General features: G+C 40.6%; 1 protein-coding gene across 2 annotated transcripts in view; it reads left to right on the top strand.

Moving 5' to 3' along the window:
* The first annotated feature begins 7,794 nt into the window (after positions 1-7,794).
* The window catches only part of LOC116061637 (pro-neuregulin-3, membrane-bound isoform), a 410,047-nt gene continuing 390,437 nt past the window's right edge, over positions 7,795-27,404 (top strand). The window contains exon 1 of one of the 2 annotated variants that reach the window (XM_035992124.1): positions 7,795-10,222. In XM_035992124.1, coding sequence (XP_035848017.1) covers positions 9,502-10,222 — 721 coding nt within the window. In that variant the 5' untranslated portion in view covers positions 7,795-9,501. The remainder of the gene's footprint in view (positions 10,223-27,404) is intronic. The other variant, XM_031315948.2, reaches the window with a different exon arrangement.

The raw sequence follows: 27,404 nt of genomic DNA, 5'->3' as shown, positions 1-27,404 counted from the left end.
TTTACAAATCCTAAAAATGTGGTTACGACACATTTTGTTAGGTAAAAAAGACGGCGAAAACAAGGACCCCACTGACCTCATTTACTTTTTTAATAGAATCCCTAATCAGAGATAAAAAGGAATAATGGAGGCGTCAGGCAGCTTGAGTGTTTGGAGGGCATAATGAGATAACAGAGGATCTATGCACAAACAACACCACGTCATTTTCAGAGAAGAGAAAAAGACGGAAATGGGGGGCGAAAACAAACAAATAAAATGAGGGCAAGGGAAATTCATTTTGAGGTTGATTTGTTTGCATAATCAACCATAAGCCAGGTTTTGGGATGTGTGTGGCCTCTGACTGATTTGGAATTCAGAGACGTTTTATCAATCACATGCAGAAAAGATGTCAAACTAAACCATCTCATTCGAAAACAGAAATGTTTTTGACTTTTAAGTAGATTGCAAAGTGAAAAATACGTAAGAGCGAAGCAGATGTGTCTCATTTTAATTAAAAAATGGTTTGTTTGCCCAACATTTGTAAGCCACAGTGTCATTGAACATCTTCATCACCTTCATTGCATGCAAAACACGACAACAATGACCAATTTTTATCATCAACAAGGTGTTGCCAAAATCAAGACAAGCAAACAATATTACATTGGTTATAATTGGTTATCATACAATTATTAAACTTGTTTGCACTGCCAATTTGTAATGGACTTTGAAGATTTAGAGTTAATTAGATAATTAATTTATTCACATGATAAAATAAAACAGTTCTTTATTCTCAAACAAATAGCTGCCAGAGACATAAAGATAAATTGGTACCAATCTTCACAAAACAAAATTCAGTTGCTCATAGTGTCGGACCCACAGATAATTATCAACTAACTTACAGTTCCCTCAATTATTTGGACCTTGTTGTCATCATCAAGAACATGTTTTTAGCAATAAAGATCTGATAAACTGACTTCACACTACTTGCCCAGCATCAAATGGCAGACAGACAGGAGCTAAATGATGATCACAGTCATGCTAAAGAGAGATATTTTTCTCAGGAGATTGTGGAATGTATGGCTTGTTGTGCTGCCATGAGTGGCCAAAAATAAATATATGAATCCAGCTTTAAGTTATTTTAAAATACATCATTGTTATCTTTGGTGGAATTCCTTATTGTTATTTTATTTTTCCCTGCTAAGCACCTTTGAATCATCATTAATCCACACAATGCTATGCCTGAAAATGATGTGTTATGAATGCTCTGTTGAGCTTTTTAAACACATGATTAAATGAAATTCTTTCTTAATGTCATGCTTAAATTTTAGATGTCACAGTAAGATTCCTTTTACGTAGTAAGTGATGACTGATGAACAGCATATTTCTCTGGTAGGGAGATAGACTTTTCCTCTCTCAATCCTCACACATTTAGACCTGTGTCCTGACTGGGAGCTGTTACACATTGGTAATGAAGCCCATTAAAGAAGACGATTTCAAATGTGTTATTTTATTTGCTCAGTTAAACAAATGAAAAAAAAAATTGGAATAACCATAACCCTAACCCTAACACCCTTAAATCCTTAAAACAACTGTATACCTGAGAGAGTGACATACTGCCCAATAGAAACTTCAGATTAGATTCATTCAAACTAGTCCACTTTTCGCTTCGTCTGCGGACATAGTTTACCAGTCAGTTAATTGAGATGTCCTGAGACTTTTGTCCTTTGGGTTGGCCTGATTGACAGTTTGGCTCCTTCGATTGCTCACACTACAAGACTGCCAGGGAAACTATTGAACATGTTTGATAATGATCAGGGCCTCACAGACGAGGCTGGGACCACTGGATGGCAATTAAACCAGTGTGTGCCGACTTAATACCAACACAGGGGAGACAAGACAATCGTGACCCTGCTGATGTCCAGATCCTGAAAATCAACCAAATCAATTTGTAAGGTAGAGATCCTCTGATCTAAGCCTAAACTGTGTAATGAATCTCAACAAAGCAAATGTACTCAACATTTAACAAGTGTATCAATGCATATTTCCACAATCAATCAATGTGTATTTTAACAATTTCACTAATTGACCAATGGGGTGTACCTCACCATGTATTTGTTCATTGATTCTTGCATGATGATAGACCCCTGTGAATAGATTTTAACAAGACTGTAACAGAACCTCCAATCAGTACTGTATGTGACTGCTGACAGCTGTTGCGCCCAGCTAACAAGGTACACCATGGAGGAGGGCGCACAGGAGATTTGTCTTCGTCGTTTGCCCTGACTTGAATCTCCCAGGTAACCCTTTGTCTCATATTCCACCACCCTTTGTTAGATTGACAGACCCTAACACCATACATGGCCCTAAAGGCTTAGTAGCACATTCTACCTGGGACAACCAATTTTAGGGCAGTGAGACACAATAATTGATTAAACTTTAAACACAAATACGTCTTTTAATGGCCGAATGAGGTTTGTACTGACCTCTGACCCTACTGGAGTTAATGTATGCCTTTGGGAGCTTATCATTGGGTCTCCAGGTTGTGAGCTCTGACAAAATCACTGAGCTGCGTTTGCACTGATTCAGCAGAAATTTCCATTCAATGCCAGAGTGGTAATGGAGAAAACTGCTGTCTCCGGTAGAATAAGCAGAAAGAAGGGGGAAAAAAGGCTAACAAGTGAGTTTTAATCCATTGATTATCTAATTATTAAACTGTCATACCACTGGTAAATATTTACAGTTGCAGACAGTATTTACAATATATGCCACATTGGTTTGATTGAGGAAAATGTGTCACCTTTCACTCATAGCGGTTCTTTTTGAAGTTACCTGACTAGAGGAGGAGACCAAAAAAGTTACAAATTGTTATTGCTGTAAAAGGGGAAACAAAAAGTCTCCTCTTTAATTTTGTAAAGAATAAGACAAGTTTCTTAGCATACTAACAGTAAACAGTGTGTTAGGGTTAGGCTAACCCTAACCTCTGAATAATGGGACGGAGACAGACTACAGCGCTAGGGGGAGCACTGAAAGTCATTTTTCTCTGCCTCCATAAATCTTGTGTGTGAATCCTATGTAAACTGTCAGGAGCCATGCAGGACCTCAACAGTGAGAAAATCTCTGTGTACATGTGCAGGTGTGTGTATGTGACCAATAGGTCTCCTCTCCAAACCCCTGGGGGCTTGACCCTGCCTGACCCAGCAGACACCACTGCCATTTCAATGTAAGATGGATGACATTAGGACAAAGATAAAACGTTGGATGGCTGCCTGATCCTCAGGCCCCTGACACATAAAACATGTTAGAAACTATATTTACTAGTCTGTATCCTCTGTCACTAGGTTGCTTATTTTGACCTTCAGTTAGAGAGGCATACATTGCACATAACATCTCTAAATGGAGATAATCATGAACACACATACAGATAGTTAAGCCATTTGCAAAGGCTTAACTTCCAATAATTTCATATTCATAATGAATTATTTATCATAATGAACCCTATTGTTCATAGTGTCCCATTATCTTCCACTAGCAGAGTCGCTATTCTTTCTGCGTTCCATGAATTAGCACAATTAACATAATCTGGACATTAATAGTTTTAAAAGAAAAAATGTACATAACAAATGTGAAATGCAGCAAAAAAAATCCTTTCCATTTCCTAAAATATATTCCACTTGCAATTGGATGATTGAAGATGACACTTGGAAAATATGGCCGCAAGCTGTGGCAAATAATACAGGGATTGATTGAATTTGTGCTGTTTGCGTTTGAAAATTCCTGGAGGGACTTATTAAGCTGAGATCCCTCTCTCATGCACACATTTTTTCTGTGGACAAATGACTACAACTTTGACCTTTTGAAATAGGGCTGATTTGTTGTTTGTTGTCTTCTTGTGATTGGTAGGAAATACATTTGTTTTGCCCTTTAATTAAAAAGCAGGTTGCAGTGTGGGAGGACTAATAATGGGGAAGAGCAATAATATCCAAACAGAAATCATCAAAAAGCATGCAGGCGTCAGCAGACTTTGTTTTGCTCTGTGCACATGAATGTACGTTTTTGGTGCAGGTCAATGAAGCTGCATCCTTCCCGACATTGGTCTGTGAGTGAGTTATTGCTGCCCAGTAGAGTGGTATCTTAAATCTGACGCATACAAATTATGCATGCCTCTCTAAAAAAAAAGATAATAAGTGACATTAGTCCACATCTCTGTCTGGTGAATCAGCAGATGATGAGAGGGCTTCCCAACACTGGTAATGGAACGGGAAGTGGACTATAGTAACAAATGTGCTTTCTCAGTGCTGGCTGGATATCAGTGCTTGCATGGAATTGCAATGGGGGGGAAATGCAGACTGTCTTTGGGCCACTGAAAAGGATGACAATATTCTAATCTATATGTTTGAGCCAGGTTTGAAGCTTTGGGATTGTTGAACTGATGATGAACACATCACTCTAATCTAACACTAGACCTATTTTATGAGATATAATAGGATTATATTGCATGGTGGTAAACAACAGATGGCATGGGGATGTAGGAAATATCAGCACTGAAAGTGAGTATTTTCCAACTTTAAGTGTCACAGAACAAAAGCTTAAAAATAAAACTACATGTCTAAATATAATCCCTGCATTGTGACATTGTGGACAGTTCAAACTGACGGCAGGATTATAAAACAAATACACTATTTACATAATGTAAATGCTTACAATGTTACAAAGGAGACAAAAGCTTTATGGTGAACGTTCTTTAATTCCATCTTCAGATTTTCTTTGTTATATTATTGTAAACGAAATATCTTTGGATATTGCATTCTCAGTTGGACAACACAAGCCATTTGATAATGTCACTTTGGGCTCTAAGAAATTCACATTGGCATAATTATATTTTGTTGAATTTTCTAGACATTTTTCTTCCACAAACGATGTGTTACAGTCCTCAGATTTTGACAATGTAGTTGTTCAAAACTGCGCCACACTCAGACAAAGTCAACATGAGTGCAGTGCAAAGATGTACTGATCTTGTTCACCATTGGATTCCACTGCACAGGCGCTATTCTCACTGTAGGTAAGGACAAGTAATTAATCCATAACCCAGCACAGGCCATGATATATTCTAATTAAGCACAGTTAAGGTTTGTCTTGTCGGCAGATTTTTTTCTGTAGTCAATTACAAACTGTTCTACTTCAGAGGGAAAGCAGTTTATTTTGCAACTCCAGGCATCTAAGAAAGCCTTTTTACATACTTTGATTCACTACTTACTTATCTATACATAGAATACATAGGCCTATGCACCTGGGTGATGGGAGCGTGTACCCCATGTACAGATGCTCAGTCCTCACTGCAGCGTCAGTGGGTTTGATTCCTTTGCTGCATATCGTTCCCCCTCTCTCTCACCTATCATGTCTGAGCTGTCCTATCAAATGAGGGCCTAAAATGCCACACACAAAAAAGAATACATAGGCCTATTAACAATCCAAATTTAAGTTTCCACTATTGGATATTATATCTGATTTAAAAGATGAAGAGAGACTTGGATCTTCTGGTTCTGTAGCAGGGTTTTCTTCAATAAGTAGAAGTGCAGATAGGTTAGCATTTAATTTGCGTCCCTGTGGCTGTTTGCCAATGTGATTATTGATGATTCTTTCAAACCACAACAGTGTCATGATGGCTGCTTTAACAGACTTGTGCTGCCATATATTTAAATGTCAGAAGACGAGAGAAAGAGGTGTGGAAATCCACAACATCCCTTGAGTTTCCCCGTGGGACCAGTTGAGGGATTCTCCTATAGTACAGGCAGATGGCTATCTGCATGACTGTATGTGTGTGCCCGTCCTCCTGTGATGCTATCACATCCTTGTAGACACACTTCACAACACGGTCATGCACACAAAGATAAAGTCACAGTACATCAGAGAAAACTGGCTTACAACAAGCAGCTTTAAGGTTGTTTTACATACTGATGTACACTGTTAAATTGATTTGAACCCACGCTGGATTTACTGAGGCTCAACCATTCAAACTGGCTGATTGACATACTAGTCAAGGAAGCAGTGATGCAAGACTGAAAATATTGTTCTCCACACTATTTCCTCTTGACTTGTGGGTCTATTAATTATTGTATTTTATCTCTGCATTTCTTCCAACTTTGTTGTCCATTACTCCATAAATATGTCTTTTAAAACATTATTAAAAGAGCAGACTATTCAATTAAGATAAAGGTTAAAAAAGGACAAAAGATATCCCCAGTTTAAAAAAAAAAGATAATGCTTGTGTCACATGGTTGTGTGAGGTCCGTTGTTACCAGCAACACAATTCTTTTCCACTGTTAAAAAAACTTAAGTTCCACAGAATGGTTTCTTTAATGTATTTATTTAAAAACTGGTTACTTCTGCACATATGACAAAAAAACTTAAAAACACAACTCTCCTCTGGCAGGTCACATGAGGGATTCTCTTTCTTTGTCCTCCTTTTCCCTTTTTCTTCCCCCCTGCATCTGTTTTGCGTCCACCTTTAACAAGTACATCATTAGATCCTGCGGCCAATCATGAGCTGTGGGGGGGGGGTCCAGGCAAACACAGCTGCTTCTCATAATCCTAATTCCCAGTCCAACAAACAATTATAAAAACACAGCAAATCCCAAAACCATGCAAATAACAACTGTTAAAGGAGAACTATGCAGCTTTTTTAGCTTAATTTACCTTAACTGAACAGCTTTGGAGTCATTGGAATGGTTATATCACTTTTTTTGAGTTTAATGGTGGTCGTCTCGCTCCCCCCTAGCTCCTGTGAGATGAAAAAACACCCTTGCAACTTTCAGCCGGCGTTGTATAAAATTGTTTCACGGCACTGCACACATACGCCCATTCAGGAACCGGCTAACAAGGTAGCGATGGACTTTTTCACACTATCATCATGGCTGAGCCGGAAAAAAATGCGTATAGCTCTATAGAGAAACCTGAGAGCAAAAAGAGAGAAAACGGCAAAGAAATGGCCAAAACTGCATAGCGCCTCTTTAAAACATGCAACACATCTACCACTAAAACCAAATGAAAAATACACACTGCTAAAACTCAAACTGGGCAATTAACCAAAACATGCAACTTTGGGAACGAAATGAAAAGCTGCCTACAGTCACATCCTGACACTTGATGGTTGCACGATTATAGTAATTGCATACAATGAGGGCCTCAAACAACATAATAAATAAGGAGACTATTATATAAAAAAAACTACATTTATTCATATGTGTAGAGCTATCTTTGGAAAGACTACATGATTTCACCCAAATATAAGTTTGATAGTTTTTATGCAATTCTGACCAATTTCCAGTGTATCCGCATGAATACTAAACATGGCATTAAATAAATTCTTAAGTTTGGTCTTTGGTTTGATAATCCATCTCTCCTTCCTCATTTATTTTTTCCCCAGTCTCTTCTCTGATGCTGTGCAGTGGGCGGGGCCGTGTGAGGGACGGCTCCTGCATTGTGCCTCTGCTCTGATCCGTCTGGGACTCAGGCTTCTCGCTCGTAACTGCCTCATCTGCCGCTGCAGAGCTTTCTCTTCCTTCCTCTCCCCCCCTCCCACACTCATTATCTTTATCTGTACACACACCTCCACTCCCCTTTTCCCTTTCTTTCTTTTTTTTTCCTAGTTTTCTGTATGCATTCTGCATCTTTACTCACTCCCCTCTCTGTTAACAGAGGTGGGCAAGCTTCCCAGTGCTGGTGCATCTAGCAGGTGCAGCCTCTCTCTCCTCCTCCCTCCCTCTTCCTCTCTCTCTCTCTCTCTCTCTCTCTCTCTTCCCTTGCTCAACCAGTGTGCACACTTGACTCTGTCTGTGCCTGCATTTTTTTTTCTCCCCTTTCTCATTCGGTCTCTGTCTCTCAGCAGCAGCAGCTCAGGGAGGCAGCTGTATGTGCGTCTGCATAACAATTGCCACAGGTAAAGACATCTGCATCGTCGGATGTTGCCAACCCCACAAGGGGTTTTGCTGCTGCGGTTGCAAGTTCTCATCCCAGCACGGAGCGCACATTTCCAATCATCTTCTGGAAAGCATCCTGGAGGGAAGGACAAGCAGAGGATCCCAGCAACCCGACCAACAAATCACAAGCTGACTTAAAAGAGCACAGGCTTTCACGGACTGAGGAAAAAACACCACTCAGAGAGAGACAAGAGAGCATCAGTGGGATATTTTTAAACATTGTAGCCTCCTGTTTGTGTTTTTTTGCTCTTATCTCTTGCTTTCTGCTCTTTCTGCATTAATCATTTCATCCACTCCCTGCATCCCATCCACTTCCTCTCTCATTTCATCCTTCTGTGGCGGAATGTCCCCTGCAAATAGATGAGAAGAGTCTTTCTGAGCGGTTGCTGCAGTATTAACGGACAGTATACTGAGACAGCAGGGCACTGAGCGGACAGCTTGGGTAAATCTGATCCATTATAGCCGACTGGAGAAGGAGCAGGATCACGCGTCGCAGTTGCAGATTTATCCGCCCTGTGATACCACTGCACGACAACACCCCTCATTCTTTTTTTTTTCTTCTCCTCCCTCTCTCTGTTCTCATCTAAAGTGTTGCTTTGTGACTGGATCAAGAGAATTACTTGGATTCTACTGCTTTATTTTCAGCCTGACTGGGATTCAGAGCACACATAAAGGAAGCAAAGTGGGTTTGGAGCCAAAGAGTGGAAAAAAAAGAAAAGAAGTCTTTAAATAAAAAGAGACGCTTGTTGAAAAGAAACGCGGATAATACAAGGAAAGTGTTTGACGGATGCATAAACGACAGATCTCTCGCTCTCTTTCAGTTACAAAAGAGACCAATTTTGGGAGCTGAGGGGACGCTGACTCGGCTAAAGCTCTTAGAACAGGCTGCATTGGGAAACATCTTTATTTTTTGTGGTCCTGCACAAGGTGGGGAGGCAACAAGACCCACCCTGCAAGTTTCCCTCCCCTCGTTAGACGATACTGTCCCGTCGTGGATTCTGCTTGGAGGGGACGCATATGCATGTTAAGTAGAAAAAGCTGTGGATTTTTGCTGCAGTGACATCTGAACACTGATGCCACAGATTCCTCATAGATGTGAAGCTGTTCCTTCCCACCCATCTCTCCCTCCTGTCCCTCTTTCTCCTTGTTAGAACACTACTTCTTCTCCTCTGGCTTACCCTGCTGTGAACGTTCTTGAAGTTCACTGTTACTTCAGTTGGACATCGGGAGTTGTGCCGGACTAAACACGGACTAATCGGGCGATTATCCGTCTACGCCAGCTCTCCCATTTTTCACTGGGTGTCTCTACGTGTGAATGTGTGTGCTTGTGTGTTTGTGATAGCGTGTCTGCATGTATCTCCTGCACCCCTCCCTTTCTCTTTATCCTTGGATTACATATATGTGTACATGTTATTGAGCGTCCCATTCCCGTGAGGTCCCTTAGTATCCATTATATCACCTTTCCCTTTGTCTGTTCTCATTGTTCTGCATTGTTGGGAACCTTTCTGCCATGTGCTACCGATGCTTATCACAGGGTTAATCCTCAATGAGCCATAAAGGACGGAAAGAAAGGATGAGTGAGTGTTCTGGGGCAGCTGTTTCAGGGGCGGTGATCCTGGAGGAGCCTGAGGGTTCGGGGGCTTCAGGGGGCCGTGGTGAGGGCCAGGCCCAGGATCAGGGTCCCCTTCGCTGTGCCGTTTGGCCACGCCAGCAGACATGGCTGTGTGTGGTCCCCTTACTTATCGGTTTCATTGGCCTTGGATTGAGCCTGATGCTGCTGAAATGGATTGTTGTTGGTACAGTGCGGGATTACGTGCCAACAGACCTGGTGGATGCTAATCGGATAGGCCAGGATCCTATCTTCCTCTCCAAGCCAAGCGGGATTCCCAAAAGTCCCGATACTACAACAACCACAACTACTCCGACAGTTGATGGTGGGAACCCCACACCTCGAACTGGAACTTTTGCGAAAGGAAGAACTCGTTCCACTGCTACTACCACAACTATAAACCCAAGAGGGGGTGGAGCCTCGGGTAGCCAAGTCACCCCTCGGAATCCTGTAAATCGTAATGGACGAGGACCTTCGGGTTTTACTACTACGGCAGTGCCACGGACGACCTTCATAATTGGAGCAGCAACATCTAGCCCCTCACCGTCCAATCCAACTGTACTCCATGACTCTACGCAGATGTGGACCCTGGAGCATACTACTACTGAGACGATCTCCACCACGCTCACCACGCGTACACACGGCCACCGCAAGACACGTAAGTCACTTGCATCAGTAAAGGCTTGCCCAGGTTCTTGTACATTCAGAATGTAAAGAGCAATTTTGTTTTCTGGCTTGAAACATCAATGGAGAAGGACAACATCTTTGGTCTATGACAACTTGTGAGTTGGCTTAGTTGAAGAGATTAATGGGCATATTCACAAATTACATTCCACAGGTGTGTTTCCTTTATCACAGACTGAAGTGTGAAGGTTGATATTTGAGCAGCAATTTATTTCTGTACTACCATTCTGTTTTGGAAATTGTGTATTTGACACTCCTGTAGGCTGGGAATTGCAGAAGAGTGATCAATAGCATTGATCGGTATAGTAAGGCTATCTTCTTTGGTGCATCATGTCCTGAAGGGATAGTAAGCAGCACTGCAACGTCCTCTTCAGCAACATAGAATGAGTTTAAAATGGTGGTACAGTACATTCAGTAAGCTATGACTTTGGCTTAGAAAGTAGAAAATAGTTGTTTGGTATTTGTTGATAGTAAGTTACCATCACACAACCTGGACGTGAAGGATTGCTACAAAGCGTCAGTCACGTGTTGTTTTTTCAGATAACAATTTGCAATACTGTATAATTAGTGCAATTCAATAATCAAGGTGATCTTTTTTTTGTGATGAGGTAGAATAAGTTAAGTTAGGTAAAAACAATAACATAGACAGAGTATGGAAATATGTACACTAAGTGGTTTTGACAACTTGCTGCAACCTCGAAGCATTAAAGTTGAAGTATTGAGTTGTTGTTTTGTTCCTGTAAAACTTTAAACGTACTTGATGTTTATAATGTTGGGACATTAACAAGCTAACTGTGGCCCAGGTAAACTGCTTATTTGTTACATCTAAAATGACTTGAAAAGAAAAGTGTTCTTATCCATCCGTTAATGGATGCTGACTCGTGTACTTCTGTTTTCACCATCTCTGTCCTTGACGTAAGTCATGATAAGCACACATGCTATTGATCAATGCTATGGGGATTTTGTTGCAGCGATCAATAACACACGCACACACACACACACACACACACACACACACACAGTATAAACACAGCTTCCTCCATGATAAATCTCTCTCCTCTCAAAATGGTGTCACATTATGTACTGGACTTCTCTCTGCTTGTGATGTTCGTTTCTCTGATCCTGGCTTGGGCACACACATACAGACAATTTTCAGAGTGACAGGAGTGGCTTATATTTTTTAACAGTGGGACGTCATGCTCTTTCCCATGTCTGCAGTGGAAAAAAAGCTCACAAGTCAGGAAGCTATTGATGAAAACAGGTGCTACAGGCATCTCCTATACTGTCAATATCTTCTTGGAGTTTAATATTGCAAATGCAGTCACATTGCTATACTGTTACACCACTTAGTGTCAAGGTATGGACCAATTAGATATGGTAGATGCATTTGCTGTATGTTATGAATTAATGTGTTCTGACCTAAATGGCTCTGTTATGGCATTCAAGCTTGGCTATTGTTGCTATTTTTCTCATCATATAGTCTGTTGTAACGTGTGATATACACGATGGCTACCTATTTTTGTTGAATTATTTATAGTTACATGATGGCAGGAACTAAATCACATCCCACCTGCTGTGGCTTGCCTGCTTGACTGCAAAGGTGCAGCCGCTTCTTTTGTGTCCATGATAATGAAAACGTTCCCAGATTACACCAGAGACCAGGGGATGTTCCCCCTGATAATTAGAAACATATAGGGCGAAAAGTGTGTATCATTTCATTACCAGGAGGAAAAATGGGGGCCATTCATCATTGGCCTTTCATTTATTAATTAACCATTAAAAAAAGAATGTAATTTCTCCAGCAAATGCTCATGAAAACCATTAAGCCTCGTTGATAGATATCCAAGGGAAAATGCCACTCCTTCTCCAGCTCGCCTGAGAAAGTTCTGCCACTGCAGAATAGCCGACTCGTTCGATAATCCTAAACACCCTTCACCCTCCCACCCCCTCTATTCTACCACCCACATGCTGCTTTGATTTGAAAAGGCCATCATTTTCACATTAACTATCCATTATGTGTGAATGTGTTATGCGGTATTACTGAATTGCCTGTGTTGGCCTGTGCTCAGAAACAGAGAAAATTCTATTAATTTAAGTATAGTAGGCCATCTGTGTGCTCTTATTGATGCCGTCCCTGTCTTTGTGGATCACAAAATGAGATGGACATAGATTTCTATCTCACACTGGGCTATGCTGTTGAAAAGTGAAATGAGCCGCTGATTCCATTAGTATGTTTTGCTATTGGAAATTGTAAGTATTTCCTAACACAGTTTATACTCTTTTGTCATAATGACTCAACCTCCTAGTCATCCAAACCTTGGAAGTGCTCCAACTGCTAGTCAGCTCTCATTTTCTATGCAGAAAGTGAATGGCACTTTTATACCTCCACAACCCCTGGTGTAGTGTAGCTCTGGTGGCATTTGGTGACATTCTAGCTTGTCTAACTGTCAAAAAGTCAAGATCTGACAACTATAGGAAGATGTCATAGTTGAGAAGTCTTACTTCTAGCAAATGTCACTTTGAAAACATGATTGACATATCTAAATCGGTTGGACATTACAAAATCTTAAACTGTCCCCGTGCCATAAGATGCAGAATGAAGTCGAGATCTGATACCATTATAGGGAGCCAAGTGGCCTCTGCACTGCTGGACAAAATGTCAGGTGATCCCTCAGCGACAATGTCAGTTGGAAAAAAAGAAAATATGAACCGGATGAGTCAATGTACTGATGGGTAAATCCCTACAAAGGTTCATTCGATGATGAGATGGCACTGGGACTGTATTTGTCGTATGATTATGGCCAATAGATTCTGGTCTGTGATTGTGGATCATTACATGATTTCCAGGTCCGTGCTTCAGAATATGTTCTGGTGCACTGTGAGGTCTTTGTCTCCATGAGCCACTCAGTGGGATTAGGTTTCAGTCAGACAGTGGCCCCGAAACCTAAATCCAGATTAACAGGCCATCACCATGACGGTGGAAGCAACAGAATTACATTAGCCCACCTATCAGTCACACACACACTCAAGCATGACTGCTGAAGGATTGTTTTGATAGATGGTCTGTCGCAGGATGTTTTTCATTGATTTATGCTAAGGTGACATGTTTAAGGGAATATTTTCTATTAGCTGTGTTTCAGGATCCCTCAGGGGTGCCTGGGGAAATGTTTTAGCCATATATTAACAAAATTACACACAAAAAGTGGTGCTTAATGCTGCTGTTTGTGGCATCAGTATTGTGTAGGGAAGTTGTATCGTTTCCTAGCAAGTTTGGCATATTATGCTGAGTCATGCACTTCACCAAACTTCACTTGTGGCAAAATTCCTTAAAAAGATACCAAAGAAGAAATGTACCAGGTGAAGCATAAAGTATCTAAAACTTGGTTTCCAGCAAAACAAGTTTTGGATGACATGAATAAATGTTTCTCAACTCTGCCAAAAATGTGGTATTTGCTTCAGCCAAAACTCTTTATGAGGATATTATTCTTTATGATCAGTATATAGCTCAAACTCTGCAAAAAGCTATTATGACTTGGGGCGGATATCAGCAAAATGCTCTGATCCAACAGACTTCAGGTTTTTTGGAATAAAAAGCATTGGGCACCGCATTTTGTGTATCTTAATACACATTTTGAGGATTCATTATGAAAATAAGCCTTCTCTAGCTAGTTTAATAACGTGTATGCTCCGCTCTGTGACACTTTGGATGCCATTATTGTTGACATTCCTACTACCAAAAGTCTGTCTCGACCCCTTCCTTCCAGTCACCTTAGCACAAGTATGAATGCAAGTTATGTTTGGATGGGTTTTAATGTGTAGTGGACATGTCTCTGAGCTCAATTATGGCCATGATCTCCCAATCTGACCAACTGGAAAGAAACAGATGTTGTGATAATTGATCCTGGCATAATTATACCCAAGATTCTTTGACCCAACTACGGTTGACATATTTCCTCAGCAAAAGTATAGATATAGAGTATTCTTATTGAAGTTATTACTGAACCCACCATTATTGAATAATCTCAACGAGTTGCTTGTACTTGTGTTTAATTGGAAATGTGTCTTGAAAACATATCTTCTTAGTTTTATCATTTCAGTTCATCTACTCAGGCAAAAAATACCACCAAATTAACCAAAAATTTAAGTTGGCTTTTATCAACGCTGGCCAACACTGAGGGCATCTGTGTACATGGTTGTGTTGCACTGATCATCTCACAGGGAGAGATTTTAGGTTTTAAACCAGATTTTAGTTTATAAACGAGATTGTAGAGTTCACAATCATTGCACTTGGATTAATTCTCTGTGAGCTGCTTGGTAACCAGTTCCCTATGGGGTTTTTTTGTTTTTGTTTTGCATTTGTGTGTATGTCTGTGCACGCTTACCCACAAGTACACACTCTTGTGTCCACAGCAGCAAGTGTGTCTATATGTATCAAATGTGTGTGACCCAGCTGTGACCTCTTGTGTGTGAATGAATGAGAACTGAAATCAGCACCATCATTGAATTCTGATTGCTTCCTTTCAGCTAAAAGAGCTTATTAGGACTTAAGTATAGCTTTTGGGGGGTAGCAATATGTGGAAGAAATGGTAACCGAAATGTGACATGTCTCAATTGTAACACTTGATATCGGTAGTGTGAATATTGTTCTGTGCTCTGTAAAAAACATGTCATATTTTCTCAAGATAGATCTGGGATTGTATCTCTGTCAAGTGGCTGCTAGAGTGGGCGCCCGGTATCTCACCTGGTAGAGCGTGCGCCCCTTGTACCAAGGCTCAGTCCTTACTGCTGTGGCCCAGGGTTCGATTCCGTTCCTGCGGCCCTTTGCTGCATGTCTTCCAATCTTCAACTGCTCTCTCAATTAAAGGCCAAAATGCCCCAAACATAATGGCTGCTAGAGAGGGGTTACTGACCCTCAGGATCTTGACATAATGCATGAGTCTTTTGATCAGTGTCTTAAAAATGTCTACCTTACAAGTCGTGCATGTTATTTCCCCCCTCTCTCCCCTTTCATGTCTAAGCTGTCACAAAAATAAAGGCCTAAATGCCAAAAAAAGAATCTTGAAAAAAAGAAAAAAGTAAAACAGTTCTGCCAATGGGATGAGATACATCAGGTTGTTACAGCAGGCAAAGCAAGAGAAATATGAAAGGCGTCAACTGATTGGTCTTTGTGATTGGCAATGGCCCCCAAAGTCTGAGCCATCTGTTAATTTTGTTTTGGAATCTGCACCAATACAGTTTCAGTAAGATGTATCCTGCATTATTATGCAATCAGGAAGCCCTGTTTTAAAGGGATGGCATGATGCACATGGTTCTCCAAACTTAGCACAGTCCATGATTTTAGAGCTTCATAATAGACTAAATTACTTCTTATTAAAAATGTTTACAGTGAATTCTTCTCTTCCAATTTCCAACCAGTTCTGAAATTCTTTGGTCAACCTTGATGCACAGGTATAGGGTTCTGGATGAATTCCAAACGCATGTCGTGTAACACATACCCATCTCAAGGCTCTTATAATCAAAATGTCTGGGGACCTAGCGTTAGTATTTCCACTCATCTAAATGATAAATGCCCATGCTTTCCTCATGTTCCACATCATCTGAGTGCCAAGATAACTTATAACCAATCGCATGAGTTGTTCCTAAAAGATCAAGGCATTTTCTAATTGACAACACACTTCGGTCGGTTTATCTCTGGTGCAGTGTTTGAGACTGCTGTGCCTGGCCACTACAAGAATGCATCAAAACCTGTCATGCAGTCCCGATTAGAGTTTTAATTTGGCGAAGATGCTGTGAGAATAAAGCTTAACGCCACTTCATTCATTCTGATGAAATGTCTTGCGGAGGGAAAAGTGATGAAATATTAACGACGCGGAAGAGAAACATCTTCAATATGTGGCAGAAAGTGTAAATAATTGAAGATGTCCCTTTGACGAATTATCCAACGCCGAGGAATCCGAGGAATTCCCCGTACTTGGGCACTACTTCAGTGAATGAAGGTGTTCAGGGGGGCTTCATTCCCCACACTAGGTGAGATTGTCTTTGGTCGGTGGAAAACTAAGTCCAAATGTGTTATTATGTTTAGATTTTTCAGGAAATCATGACTGCCAATGTGGAAAATTCTCCATCTGCCTTTCTCTCCTTTTACTCTGCTGTTTTCCCTCCCCTCCCGAGCACATCTATCAGCCCGGTGCAGATGATGATAAAGTACAAAGTGGTTAAATGCTGCGGCTAATTTCAGAGGGGCTTTTAATAATGAATTCAGGTTTAAGCTGTCTTGATTAGATGAGGCTTGCTCAATTTCATTGGAGCCAGTGGTGGGGAAAGTAGCAGCTGACAAGATCTTAGAGGAGTTAATTCCTTTTTTGGGATTCACCTGCCCTGCTTCAGCTCTCCAGGGAAGGCTGCCACCTGCCAGCTAACTGCTCCACTATCCCCGTTCTTGGAGGTGTTTGTTTCTGACTGCCCATGGGGAATGAGGTTCTTGTTGAGACAATAAAGACTGCTTTGGCTGTTTAGACAGTTTTAGTACAACAAGGAGGGCAGTTCATATTAATTATGGGACATAGTAACAGTGTAGCCATACAGCAGCAGTAGTAACCCAGAACGACGCCCCTACCTGACTTATGACGTCATTAACAGCTTATACTGTATGCCAAATCATTCATGTTCAGCATTAACCTTTTCAAAGATTTCTTAACTTACTTGGCATTTAACAGACAGCTGTCAGGCATACATTCATCATCTCATGGGGTAAAAAAATATTATGAATATAAAGATATTCCTCAATCTCTTTTGTGCACATTCATTTGATATGAAGGTTAAAAACACCTGTTTTGAGCGGCAACAAATCTATAAATGTCTTGTCTTTCTTTAGACTCCATAAGCTTTAAACCTAATATTCTGTTTCCAAATTGTATGATTATAATCAGGGATAGCATATACAAAAAGCATATTTTTGTGGGTTATTGAATAAGAGAGGTTTCCAAAAAGGCAATAATCCACAGCCCCTTCTCCCACAGCCCACCTTTGGCTCACTCTCTTAATTAAATCTGTCAGCTGCCTTACAGCAGCAAACCATTTAACACAAGTAAGCAAATAAATATTACACTGTTATAAGTTCAACCATAGCCAACAGCTAGTGTTGCAGTTTGTTTCTCTGTTGTTATTTCAGAGGAGGAATGTGGGCCGTGACAAATGGGGCCAAGAAACTCCAACTGCCCAACTGACCTGTACATTTACCATTAGAAAAACATTGGTCATTTCTTCAAATTCTTAGAATGACATGTGTTTGCATTTTCAAGACAAGCAACTTGTTGATGGGAAATTACGACACTGTCACGTCAAGTAACATGATGTCGTTATTAGGGATGCACCGAATCCAGAATTTGGATTCGGCCGAATATTGGGCTTTTTGAACCCTACGCTTGCACTATGCGCACTACGTTGGTCGACGTAATGATGCCGCCGTTGATAACGGGGAGGTGTTTGACCGTTCAATGCAGTAGGGTGTGGGAAAGTGAAAATGGAACTCGTGAGCAGAAAAAGTGTAGTTTGGCAGTACTTTCAGTCAAAAGAATTCCAAGCTACACGTTCACTTTGCAATGCCGTTTTGTCTCGTGGTGGCAATACACAACATCTCTGTCGTTAAAACATTTGCGTATGAAACATCCAAAAGAATACGAGTTGTGCATGAAGGAATCTACAGACAGCAGCCAAAATGCAGCAACTTCAGGTACGGCAAAGGAAGGACAGTCACAGCTAAAAACTTGTGTTAACCATTTGTTTACTTCATTAATGTGTTTACCGTGTTAATGGACTGAGGATGGGAGTAGGATTTGGTATTCGGTTTCGGATTCGGCAGAATCTTAACCAGATTCATTGCATCTCTAGTTGTTATTGCATGAAACCTCTTTGGGAGGAGCTCAGCGTGGTGTACAAAGTTTCTTACTTTGACACTGGAGATTGCTGTTGGTGTCCTGTCTCCTTCCAACAGTTAACCCTAGTTCATTGTAACCAAGACCACCATCCTCTCCTACCTTAAACAATTTTAATACTACTGTTAAGGACAGAGACACAATATTGAAAAAAATCAGTATGTTGTATCTCATTTAGCTCCGTTATTTATTTGTCCATACTTACTTTTTTTTTTTTTTTTTTAGGTCCTCAGACAGTTGTCATACTATGCAAAATTTGCCTAACTAACATATGTAAACATCAACATTAGATTTTATGAGCCAAATGACACAGTTTGACCCTCTCCTAGTTGTATTCCTCAAGCAGTGATCCATTGGTCTGAATGACCGCCTTCTGCTTATTATACTGCTGGCACCTGGCAGTAAACAATGCTATTAGCGTACATAAAATGCTTAGACAGTGATTATTTAACCTCCGTGTAAACAGAGCTAGCAGGCAGCCCAACAATTTAGGCCTGAACCAGTTCTAGTCCGACATGATTCCATTCAATGGCCGAGCCGTATGATTGAATTTTCTCCTCCTCTACCCTGCTATCCCCCCTTCTCTCTTTCTCCCTCTCTCTCTCCTCATGTCTCTCACTGCCTGTCTCTCAAGGTCAGCTTGTCTGATTCATATTACCATTCCTCCTGCTGCTGATGTTCCCTGGACTGGGTGGAGTGCAGCGGTGGAAGAAGTATTCAGATCCTTTACTTAAGTTTAAGTTCTAATACCACACTGTAAAACTGCTCTGTTTTAAAAGCCCTGCATTGAAAATGGTACTTAAGTAAAAGTATGTAAGTATAATTCGGAAAATGTACTTAAAGTATTAAAAGTAAAAGTAATCAAGGCAGAAACATTTTAGGAACTGGAAACAAATCAGCTAATCATTTCAGCTGGACATGTAGGCCGTTTAAATGTTGGGTAGTTTAATTTATGATAAACGTATTTTATATAGACATGTCTTTTTGTAATTTGTAAAGTAACTAGTAATTAAAGCTGCCAGAGTAATGTAGTGGAGTAAAAAGTACAATGTATCGCCCTGAACTGTAGTGGAGTGGAAAAGACTCAAGTAAAGTACAAGTATCTCAAATTTGTACTTAAGTACAGTACTTGAGTAAATGTAGTTAGTAACATTCCACCACTGGTGGAGTGTCATTAAGAGTGGTTGTATACAAGGGGACTCTCAGAAATCTTTTCCAACATTTGCATTTGTATTAATTCAATAAATACATTAAGTGAAATGAACTACCCCTGTTCATTGATTGCAGTGGTTCCCTTTCAACATGCTCAGTCAGAATACAAGTGATATTGTGCATTGGTGGAAATGCATAATTTACTTAAGTACTCAAGTAAAATGTAGAGGTACAATGTAGAGATGCTTTTGTATTTCTATGGTTCGTCATACCTTTGTCCCAATAGTTTACAGAGGAAGACATAGGCTTTTTTTTTTTTTTACCTCACAACTGTTTTCCAGGTTAAGATTTTACATACATTATGATCAGCTTATACATGTGGATGTTTTACACTAAACTACCCAATGCTGACAAAATAGTTCAACATGAGGGTTAAAGCTATAGTGCGTAGTTTCTCCCCATGAGGAATTCTAAGTAATGACAACAAAACTGTTCACGCACTCAAAGCCTTCCGTGACCGCGCACCACCCCCCACCCTTCTTCCACGCAGTTACTAGTAGCCAAGGAGGACACGGAGGATTAAAAAAACATGATGGACTCTTCAGAAGAGATCATTAAACTAAAATTTCCGGACACCACAATCTTCTGAACATAGTCATACTGAGAGATACAGAGAGAGTTGTGTGGAGCTGATAGTCTTAATTAGCAACTAATTTGGCAAGGGCTTGAATGTAACGGACGTTCATTAATATCAAAAAGTTACCCACTAAAGCTTTAAGTACCTCAAGCTATTCTAATAAATCCGTTTTCCTGGCCATTAATTTTGATATCAGTCACAGCAAGAGATCCTCCCTCTCAGTTTGTTATAGATAATGGTTCTTTGTTTGTGAGTGTGTCAGCGTCTGGTGGCACATTTTTCATGCACATTATATGTGCTACCTCAGCCATCCTCTGCCCTGTAAGAGATGTAAACAATATTGATCCCAATGTGATTGTATCCTGGTCTTTTGCCACTCAGCAGTTTAGCAGGCGGCCCTGTGAGCGAGCGGGCCTGCATTTGGGCGTGGGTTCTGATTATCCCGAGCTCGCTGCATTTTTTGCTGCAGTTATTTTTAGCTTCAAAGATTGTTGCCAGCTTCTCTCTGGGAGGCTACGTGGAGCTGGCTCTTTTTCTGGTGGAGGCCTTTGAGCTGACAGCACTGGAGGAAATAGAACAAAGAGGCACAACGGAGACGGTCGAGACAGATACTTTAGTGTCAGTGGAAGATGGTTTTATTTTGGAAACATTACAGTTAGGGGAGGATTTAGGATGTTAAGCTCAGTGAAAAAATGATTTCCTGTGTTGTTTGTTTTGGGGATGCTGCCATTGTTATTGTTATTGCCATCTTATTATGCTACATAACAGCAATTGGAGGCCTTAATACTGCGAGTCTGAAGATGTAGGAGGCTATTTTTCAGGAAATCAGAGCTAAACCCGCATCACTTATTATGTTACCACACAGGAGGTTTCCAGAGGAAACGGGAAGCTTTCCTGAAAGTCATTTTCACCTTGATGGAAAACACACCTCAATCACATGCACACATAAACATGTTGGTCCTCTCAGCTCTGTCCTTGGGCCAGATGGTTACACCATTTCTCTTTTGGAGCCTGACATGTGTTGTGTGGTTTATACGTGTTTGTCTAGATGGTGTCAGTAGACTGAGTTAGAGAAAAATATTCACTATTCTGTCAACATGTTATTCTAACCTTTATTTATTCAGAGGGGGCCATTGAGAGCATGCCCTGTTTTCCAATGACGCCCCGATTACAGCGCAAATAAAAAGAAATAAAAACAAACTAATGATAAAACAATTATCTAAACAATAAAATGAAATGAGGATCACAGATGTAGGCTAATAAGAGGGCTATTAAAAACAAGAGCAGTCCCTATGTAACGCATCTTCAAGCATCACCCTGAACATCTCCATGGAAACGATTCCATCTGTCAGGAGTGTAAAAGTTTAGGCAATTGTAAGCTGTAACCAATTGTTGCACTTTATATGTCTATATATATATACTATATATTTTTTGGGCTGTAATTAAAATTATTTTCATTATTGAACTGTCAGTAATGTTTTGGATTAATCGATTATTATTTTTGATCTATAAAGCGCTGGGTGACAAAAAGCGCATCGCAAGTTCCAGAGCCTGTGGTGACATCTTCAAATTGTTTTGTCCAACAAATAACAAATTTCACAAATATATTCCACTTACAGTGTCATAAAACACATAACACAATCACATTTCCACAAGCTGGAACAAAAATATTTGGCATCTTCCTAAGAGCAATGACTACAACGTTCGTCAAAATCATTGTCGATTAGTTTTCTATCAATCACATAATCGTTTATGACCCGATGTTCTTCATCACTACTCTACCTGTTCTCTTGCTTTTTCCTCTCTGAGCCATGGGACACTCCTGACAGCTGTCTCAGAGAGACGTTCTGTGACAAGCCTGGTGAACTGGTGGGTTGTCTGCCTGTATATGTGTTGTAGAAAGAGACAGATCAACAGACGACAGGTGGACTTGCTTTCTCTCTCCAGGCTTTTTGACTCAGGATTTGGGGGACAAAGGAAGATACCAGAAAGAAAAAAAAAAAAAGTATTGTACAACCAACCTATAAGCAACACAGGTCAGTAAGCAGACTGATGGAAGGATGTAGAATTGTGAAGTTTGAGTAAAAAGGTGAGGAGGGTATGAGCAGAGCCAAAAATGGAGGAGAGGGGGAAATACATTGCAAAAAAGCAAAACCTTACCAAGTATTTTCATCTAATTTTTAGCAAAAATATCTAATAACACTTAATATAAGACACAACCACCTAACAAGTGATATTTCAGTGAGATACAGGGACTGGTTTTTAGACGATGCATCGTAAATATCTTGTTAAGTGTAAGAGTCGCATCTCAAAGTAAACAAGCTTTTTCTGACATCTCTTAAGGTTTTAAAGCTGCAAAAAGCATTATTTGTAAAGTTTCAATTTTCACTTTTCCATTCACAGATGTGTTTTGTTTTTACACTTATCACTAGCAAGAAACACCTAGTAGTTATTGTTTTTAACTTATTTTTAAAGTGGCCTTTTTTTCCAGTGCAAAAACAGAATAATAGGGAGGAAGGAATGTATCGAGGGGTTAGGATGAGAATAAGCTGGAGGAAACCTTTTCCACTGGGCAAAATGAAGGCAAAAGGAAAGCAGACTCTTTCATCCATCAAGCAGCATTCTCCTCCATCTTCTCCTCTCTGCCTACTCAGTTCATTTACATTTACATTACACCCAGCTGGAGTTGATTTGGTGGCGAGTGATGGATGGCCAGTTTCTAATGCTGTTTATAGAAATGGGCTCAGGGGGTTAGCGGTGTCAGCTGTTTGCGAGTCTGATACAATATGGTTTGCTTGTTATCAACTAAACTGCTAGCTGCAGCGGTGGAATGTGTATTTAAAGGTTACTAGCTACAGTAGTTAGCACATACAGCATTAGTCTGACAATGTAACAGAATGGCCTGCAGGTGTTTACGCGTTATTATGGAACCCACGTAACTTCTAGGAAAGGCCCGCCCTATGAAGCAGCTCGATTGGTTGGGGTTAGGCATTAACCTTGAGTGGTTAAGGTTAGGATAGGCAATTGGTCAGGGGATAGGACCTGAACAAATCTGGTTACGTTACCTTGTGTAAGTATGGACACCTGGCCAATAGTAGTGTGTGAATGCTATTGAATCTAGGAATGCTATTCCTAGAAGTTGCGTGGGTTCCATAATACCGCGGATAGACTTTTTCTAAAGCTCTATTTGACCTGCAATAGTTTTACAGAGGGAAGTCATTTTCATTCCCCATGACAGGATTAGTTCCTGGAACTTCGGCATGTCATATTGGAATTTATATGATAGTGTACCTTATAATTTGATTGTTATAATAATTATAAAAATAGGTTTATGATATCTGATAACTATACGTTTCATTAAAATCCTTCAATTCATAAGTTAGCGGTACTCACTCTGTAATTCACACAGAGTCGGTGTGTGAAAGCCAGACATGGCTGATCCAGGCAGGATTAATATCACTGGGTGCATCTGTGACACATACAAATGACCCAACCTACCCTGTAGAAAGCAATGCTGTCAAAACAGGGTTTTTGTGTGTAATACCAGATGGCCGTTCATTCTAAAAAAAAATAAATAAATAAATAAATAAAAATAAAAAAAAGGAATTATCTGTGTTCTCCCTTGGATCACTGCTCAGACCCCAGACAATCCACTTGCCACACAAATGTAACACATTGTTACTGGACAGTTTGGTTCACTTTGTATCGTTGTACTTGAACAGCTGACTAAAAAAGTGTATTTGTTAGTCCTTGTCATTTTTATTTGTGGTTTCCCACTCACCTATACAGTTGTGGTCAGTATGGTTGTTAGCATGTACAGTATAGCAATCATTTTTACTTTTTTATTGGCAGTACAGTATCAGCAAAACTGTTTTTTGTTTGCAACAGATCTGCAGCCATTAAACATAAAAAACACAGGTTTTTCTCACAGATTCAGCCATTATTGAGCAGACAACTTGTAAAGTGGTAAGATATTGCTGTCTGGGTAAAACTCCTCCCAACCTACAGTATACATGTATGTGTAGCATACACTCTACAGTATGTACACTGGCATCAAAAACACACCATATCCACACACACACACACACACAGGTTGTTGCTAAAGTATTCTGTATGCGTCAAGTAAATGAAGACGAAGGACTGTGGAAGATGCAGTGTGACGGCGCTGTAGAGAGAGGGCAAAAATGTATTAATAAAAGGAAACAGCGGGAACAGAGAGCAGAGTATGCCTAAAAAAGTCCATCAATCTAGGGGCGATTCCAGGATTTATTAAGTGGGGTGGCACGGGGGAGACCATTTTATCAGAATACAGCATTGAAAATCTGCTTAGAAATATAGAAAATATTGGATAGGATAGAACAACACAATGTTATTGTATATCCAAATTTATACCATGGTCTGGGGTGAATACTCAATTCTGATTGGCTGCAGGGTGTCCATAAAAAAGTGTTAAAGGACACCTACTAAAGGAGTTCCACTGAAAGTGACTGTTTACTCTTCTAAATGAATGTGCTACATTAAAACAAAAAGGAAATGTGAATCTGTTATTTCCAACCCAGAGTGGTGCTTCAGTGCCTCGTCCTCTTAACACCACAGGATGGCACTAACACACAAGCTGCAAGAAGTAAGTTACCCTGCCCCTCTAAACTGACTTTGTTTCACAGCGAATAACGTTACTTCACAGTCACTGTTCAGGTCGCTACTTCAGGTTGCGGCTGACAGTAACGTTACACATCGCAGCTCAAATTGTTCGTAAAAGTCGTTTATATTGTTTTGGAGACAATGACATGGCTGGATAGCTAGCTTGTCTTGATGTTCAACATACGGTCAAATTATTTATACTGATTGCCAACTGTACACAATGTTATTGACTTTGAATCTTGCTAGCAAAGCGTTAGCTTTCTGGCTCGTAGCTGAGCTGAAGGGTTCTACGAGTTGAGTGGACTGTATAAATATCTCTGGTTGCTAAGAGTGGCAAGTTGTATCTAAGGTCCGTTCTATTCCCTAGAGCAGTGTTATGGGATGGGAATGATTGTTCTAGGTATTAGTCAAACCCTCAGGCGTAACCAGGGAAACAGAGTTATTGTTTGGAAAAAGTTTTGATTTCGATTGTAAAACGTATTAAAATATGAATTCATGTTTTAAAAAAAATTTAATCTGGCAAGTGACCATGGTATAAGCGGGTGCCCTTCAAGGTGTTCATTGTCAGGTTAACGACCTGCACGTCGGACGGTTCACGCCTCGCCATCGTCCATTAATATCCAGCAATGGACACCTCGTCGGGCATTAACCCTTACACAATACACATTTTCTATAGGCTCAGTCTGCCTTAAAAAAACAAACAATTCCAGTGCTGGTTCCATGGTATCAGAATTCATCATCATGGAAACATGAATTGGTCATGTGACAAGGGTTGGGAAGATTGGCAGAACAGGCAACAAAGTGACGGTGCTCTGATCCAATGGAAATCTCAATTGTCAGATTGACAGCACTCTAGCCCAATGGATTGGTGGCGGGGCACCAGGGCGGGCAAATCATATTTCAGGGGGGGCAGGTGCCACCCCGTGCCCCCTTTCTAGCCCCGCCCCTGCATCAATCCATCCTTTTTCTAGATCATATCCTGTCCTGGGTTGCAGGGGGCTGATGTGGATCCCAGCATAGGACACACACTAGGCAGCTCAGGGGAAAAACACATTCAGATTGAGATTTAGGGCGTTTTCACACATGAAAGTCCGAACCAAGGTCCGGACCAAGGTTCATGTTTTTGTTACATTGTATACATTTGGTTTCACACTGCAGTTATGTAAGCGTACTAAAGATCTAAACGTGACAAAACTACGTCCTGCCGTCATCACATACGTGAGCTGCGTCGCCAGATACTTATAATTGATTGGTTTGTAGACGGGCTTCGGGTTTTTTCATCTGACTGCTGCTCTCCCATACGGCCGCGGCTCTTTTTGTTTTGTTGTGATGTTGAGAAGCAAGACACTGGAACTTTCTGGAGAATTTATTCAGAGACAAACGGAAACCTACACTGTACATTTACTACAACTTAATATAAACTGCTAATAATAATAATAAACTGCTGATGTATTCTCTGCTCTGATAGCCGACAGCTGTCTGCTCTGAGCGCATTCACCGTCACACTCTCATGTAGCCTACACACTAAGCACCGAGCTATTCCTTAAAGGAGCTATTCCCCGGTCTTGTAACACAAGGAGAGCCTGCCAGAGCTTCTTGTATTTGGTCCGAAAGTCCGAACCATCCAAAAAATGCTTTCACACTGTAAACGAATCCGGACCGAGACCACCTCTTTTGGTCGGACCAAAATTTGGTCTTTTGATCCGGACCGTGGTCCGGGGGAGGTTTCACACCTGTAATTTTGGTTCGGATCAAACTGAAAAGTCCGAAAGTCCGGACCAAATGAGGTATGTGTGAAAACGCCCTTAGACCTAGTCATAAAACTGTATCGAAATCGCAATATGGACTAGAGCATTTTCCAAATTGCAGGGAGGCACAAAAATTCCATTCATATTCGCAATTGCAATATAGGTAAAAATAATCGCAATTAGATATTTCCCTTATATTGTGCAGCCCTAATTGAATGTGAATAGTCTAGTAGCCGGTCAGCTGATGTTTTAGCCACATCAGTGACACAGTTAAAGACTTTAGCGCACTGCCTTAAGTGATGCAGTGCTGCAACAGTTAGCTGCAAAATTCATTAATATTAGTATTCATGTTTTTGTTTTCTTTCATAAAAATATGGCTTTTTTTCGCCTGTTAGAAGTCAATTGTAGTATCAAGTTCAGATGTTCTTCACTCCTGCAGAGATGAAAACGTCAGAGCCATGAGCTGTCAACACTCCATCCGCCACCTGTCAGCAGTGACTGATGTCCAATGCCCGCTCTCTCTCTCTCTCTCTCTCTCTCTCTCTCTTGTATTCTCTCTGTTTTGCAAATCACAAACACACACACACATACACACCCCCCTCCCACACACAGACAGCCAGGACGTCACTCTCCTGGCTTGGCACCCTGAGAGGAACACAGAAGGAGGTTGGACAGGAGGGAGCTGTCAGTTAGGACGCAGGGACACCGAGTCGCCTTCTCACTTCGAATAATGAACCACATGCGAAGTGTCAACTCGGCTGCAATTAGATCGGATGATAATTATCTCAGCACAAGTCACTCATCCTAATCAGGGTGTGAAATGCTGGAGGATGTTGAGTGAAATAAAAGGGAGAGATAGATGTTTTGAAGGCGCTGTGGAGTTTAGTTAATTCCTACTTTCCTACTTTTTTCTTCCTGCATAAATAAATCTTTTTTTGACCATGACTGGCTGAAACTGGTTGAGTTTTGTTTTTTGGTAAGCCATGCAAAGCGACAACAGTTCTACAGTCTATTTAAATACCTTTCTGTTTTGTTATCGTATTG

This window comes from Sander lucioperca, chromosome 15 (genome assembly GCF_008315115.2).
Source record: "Sander lucioperca isolate FBNREF2018 chromosome 15, SLUC_FBN_1.2, whole genome shotgun sequence".
Classification (NCBI taxonomy): domain Eukaryota; kingdom Metazoa; phylum Chordata; class Actinopteri; order Perciformes; family Percidae; genus Sander; species Sander lucioperca.
Note: the sequence above shows the minus strand (reverse complement) of the source record. Positions and strands in the feature narration are given on the sequence as shown.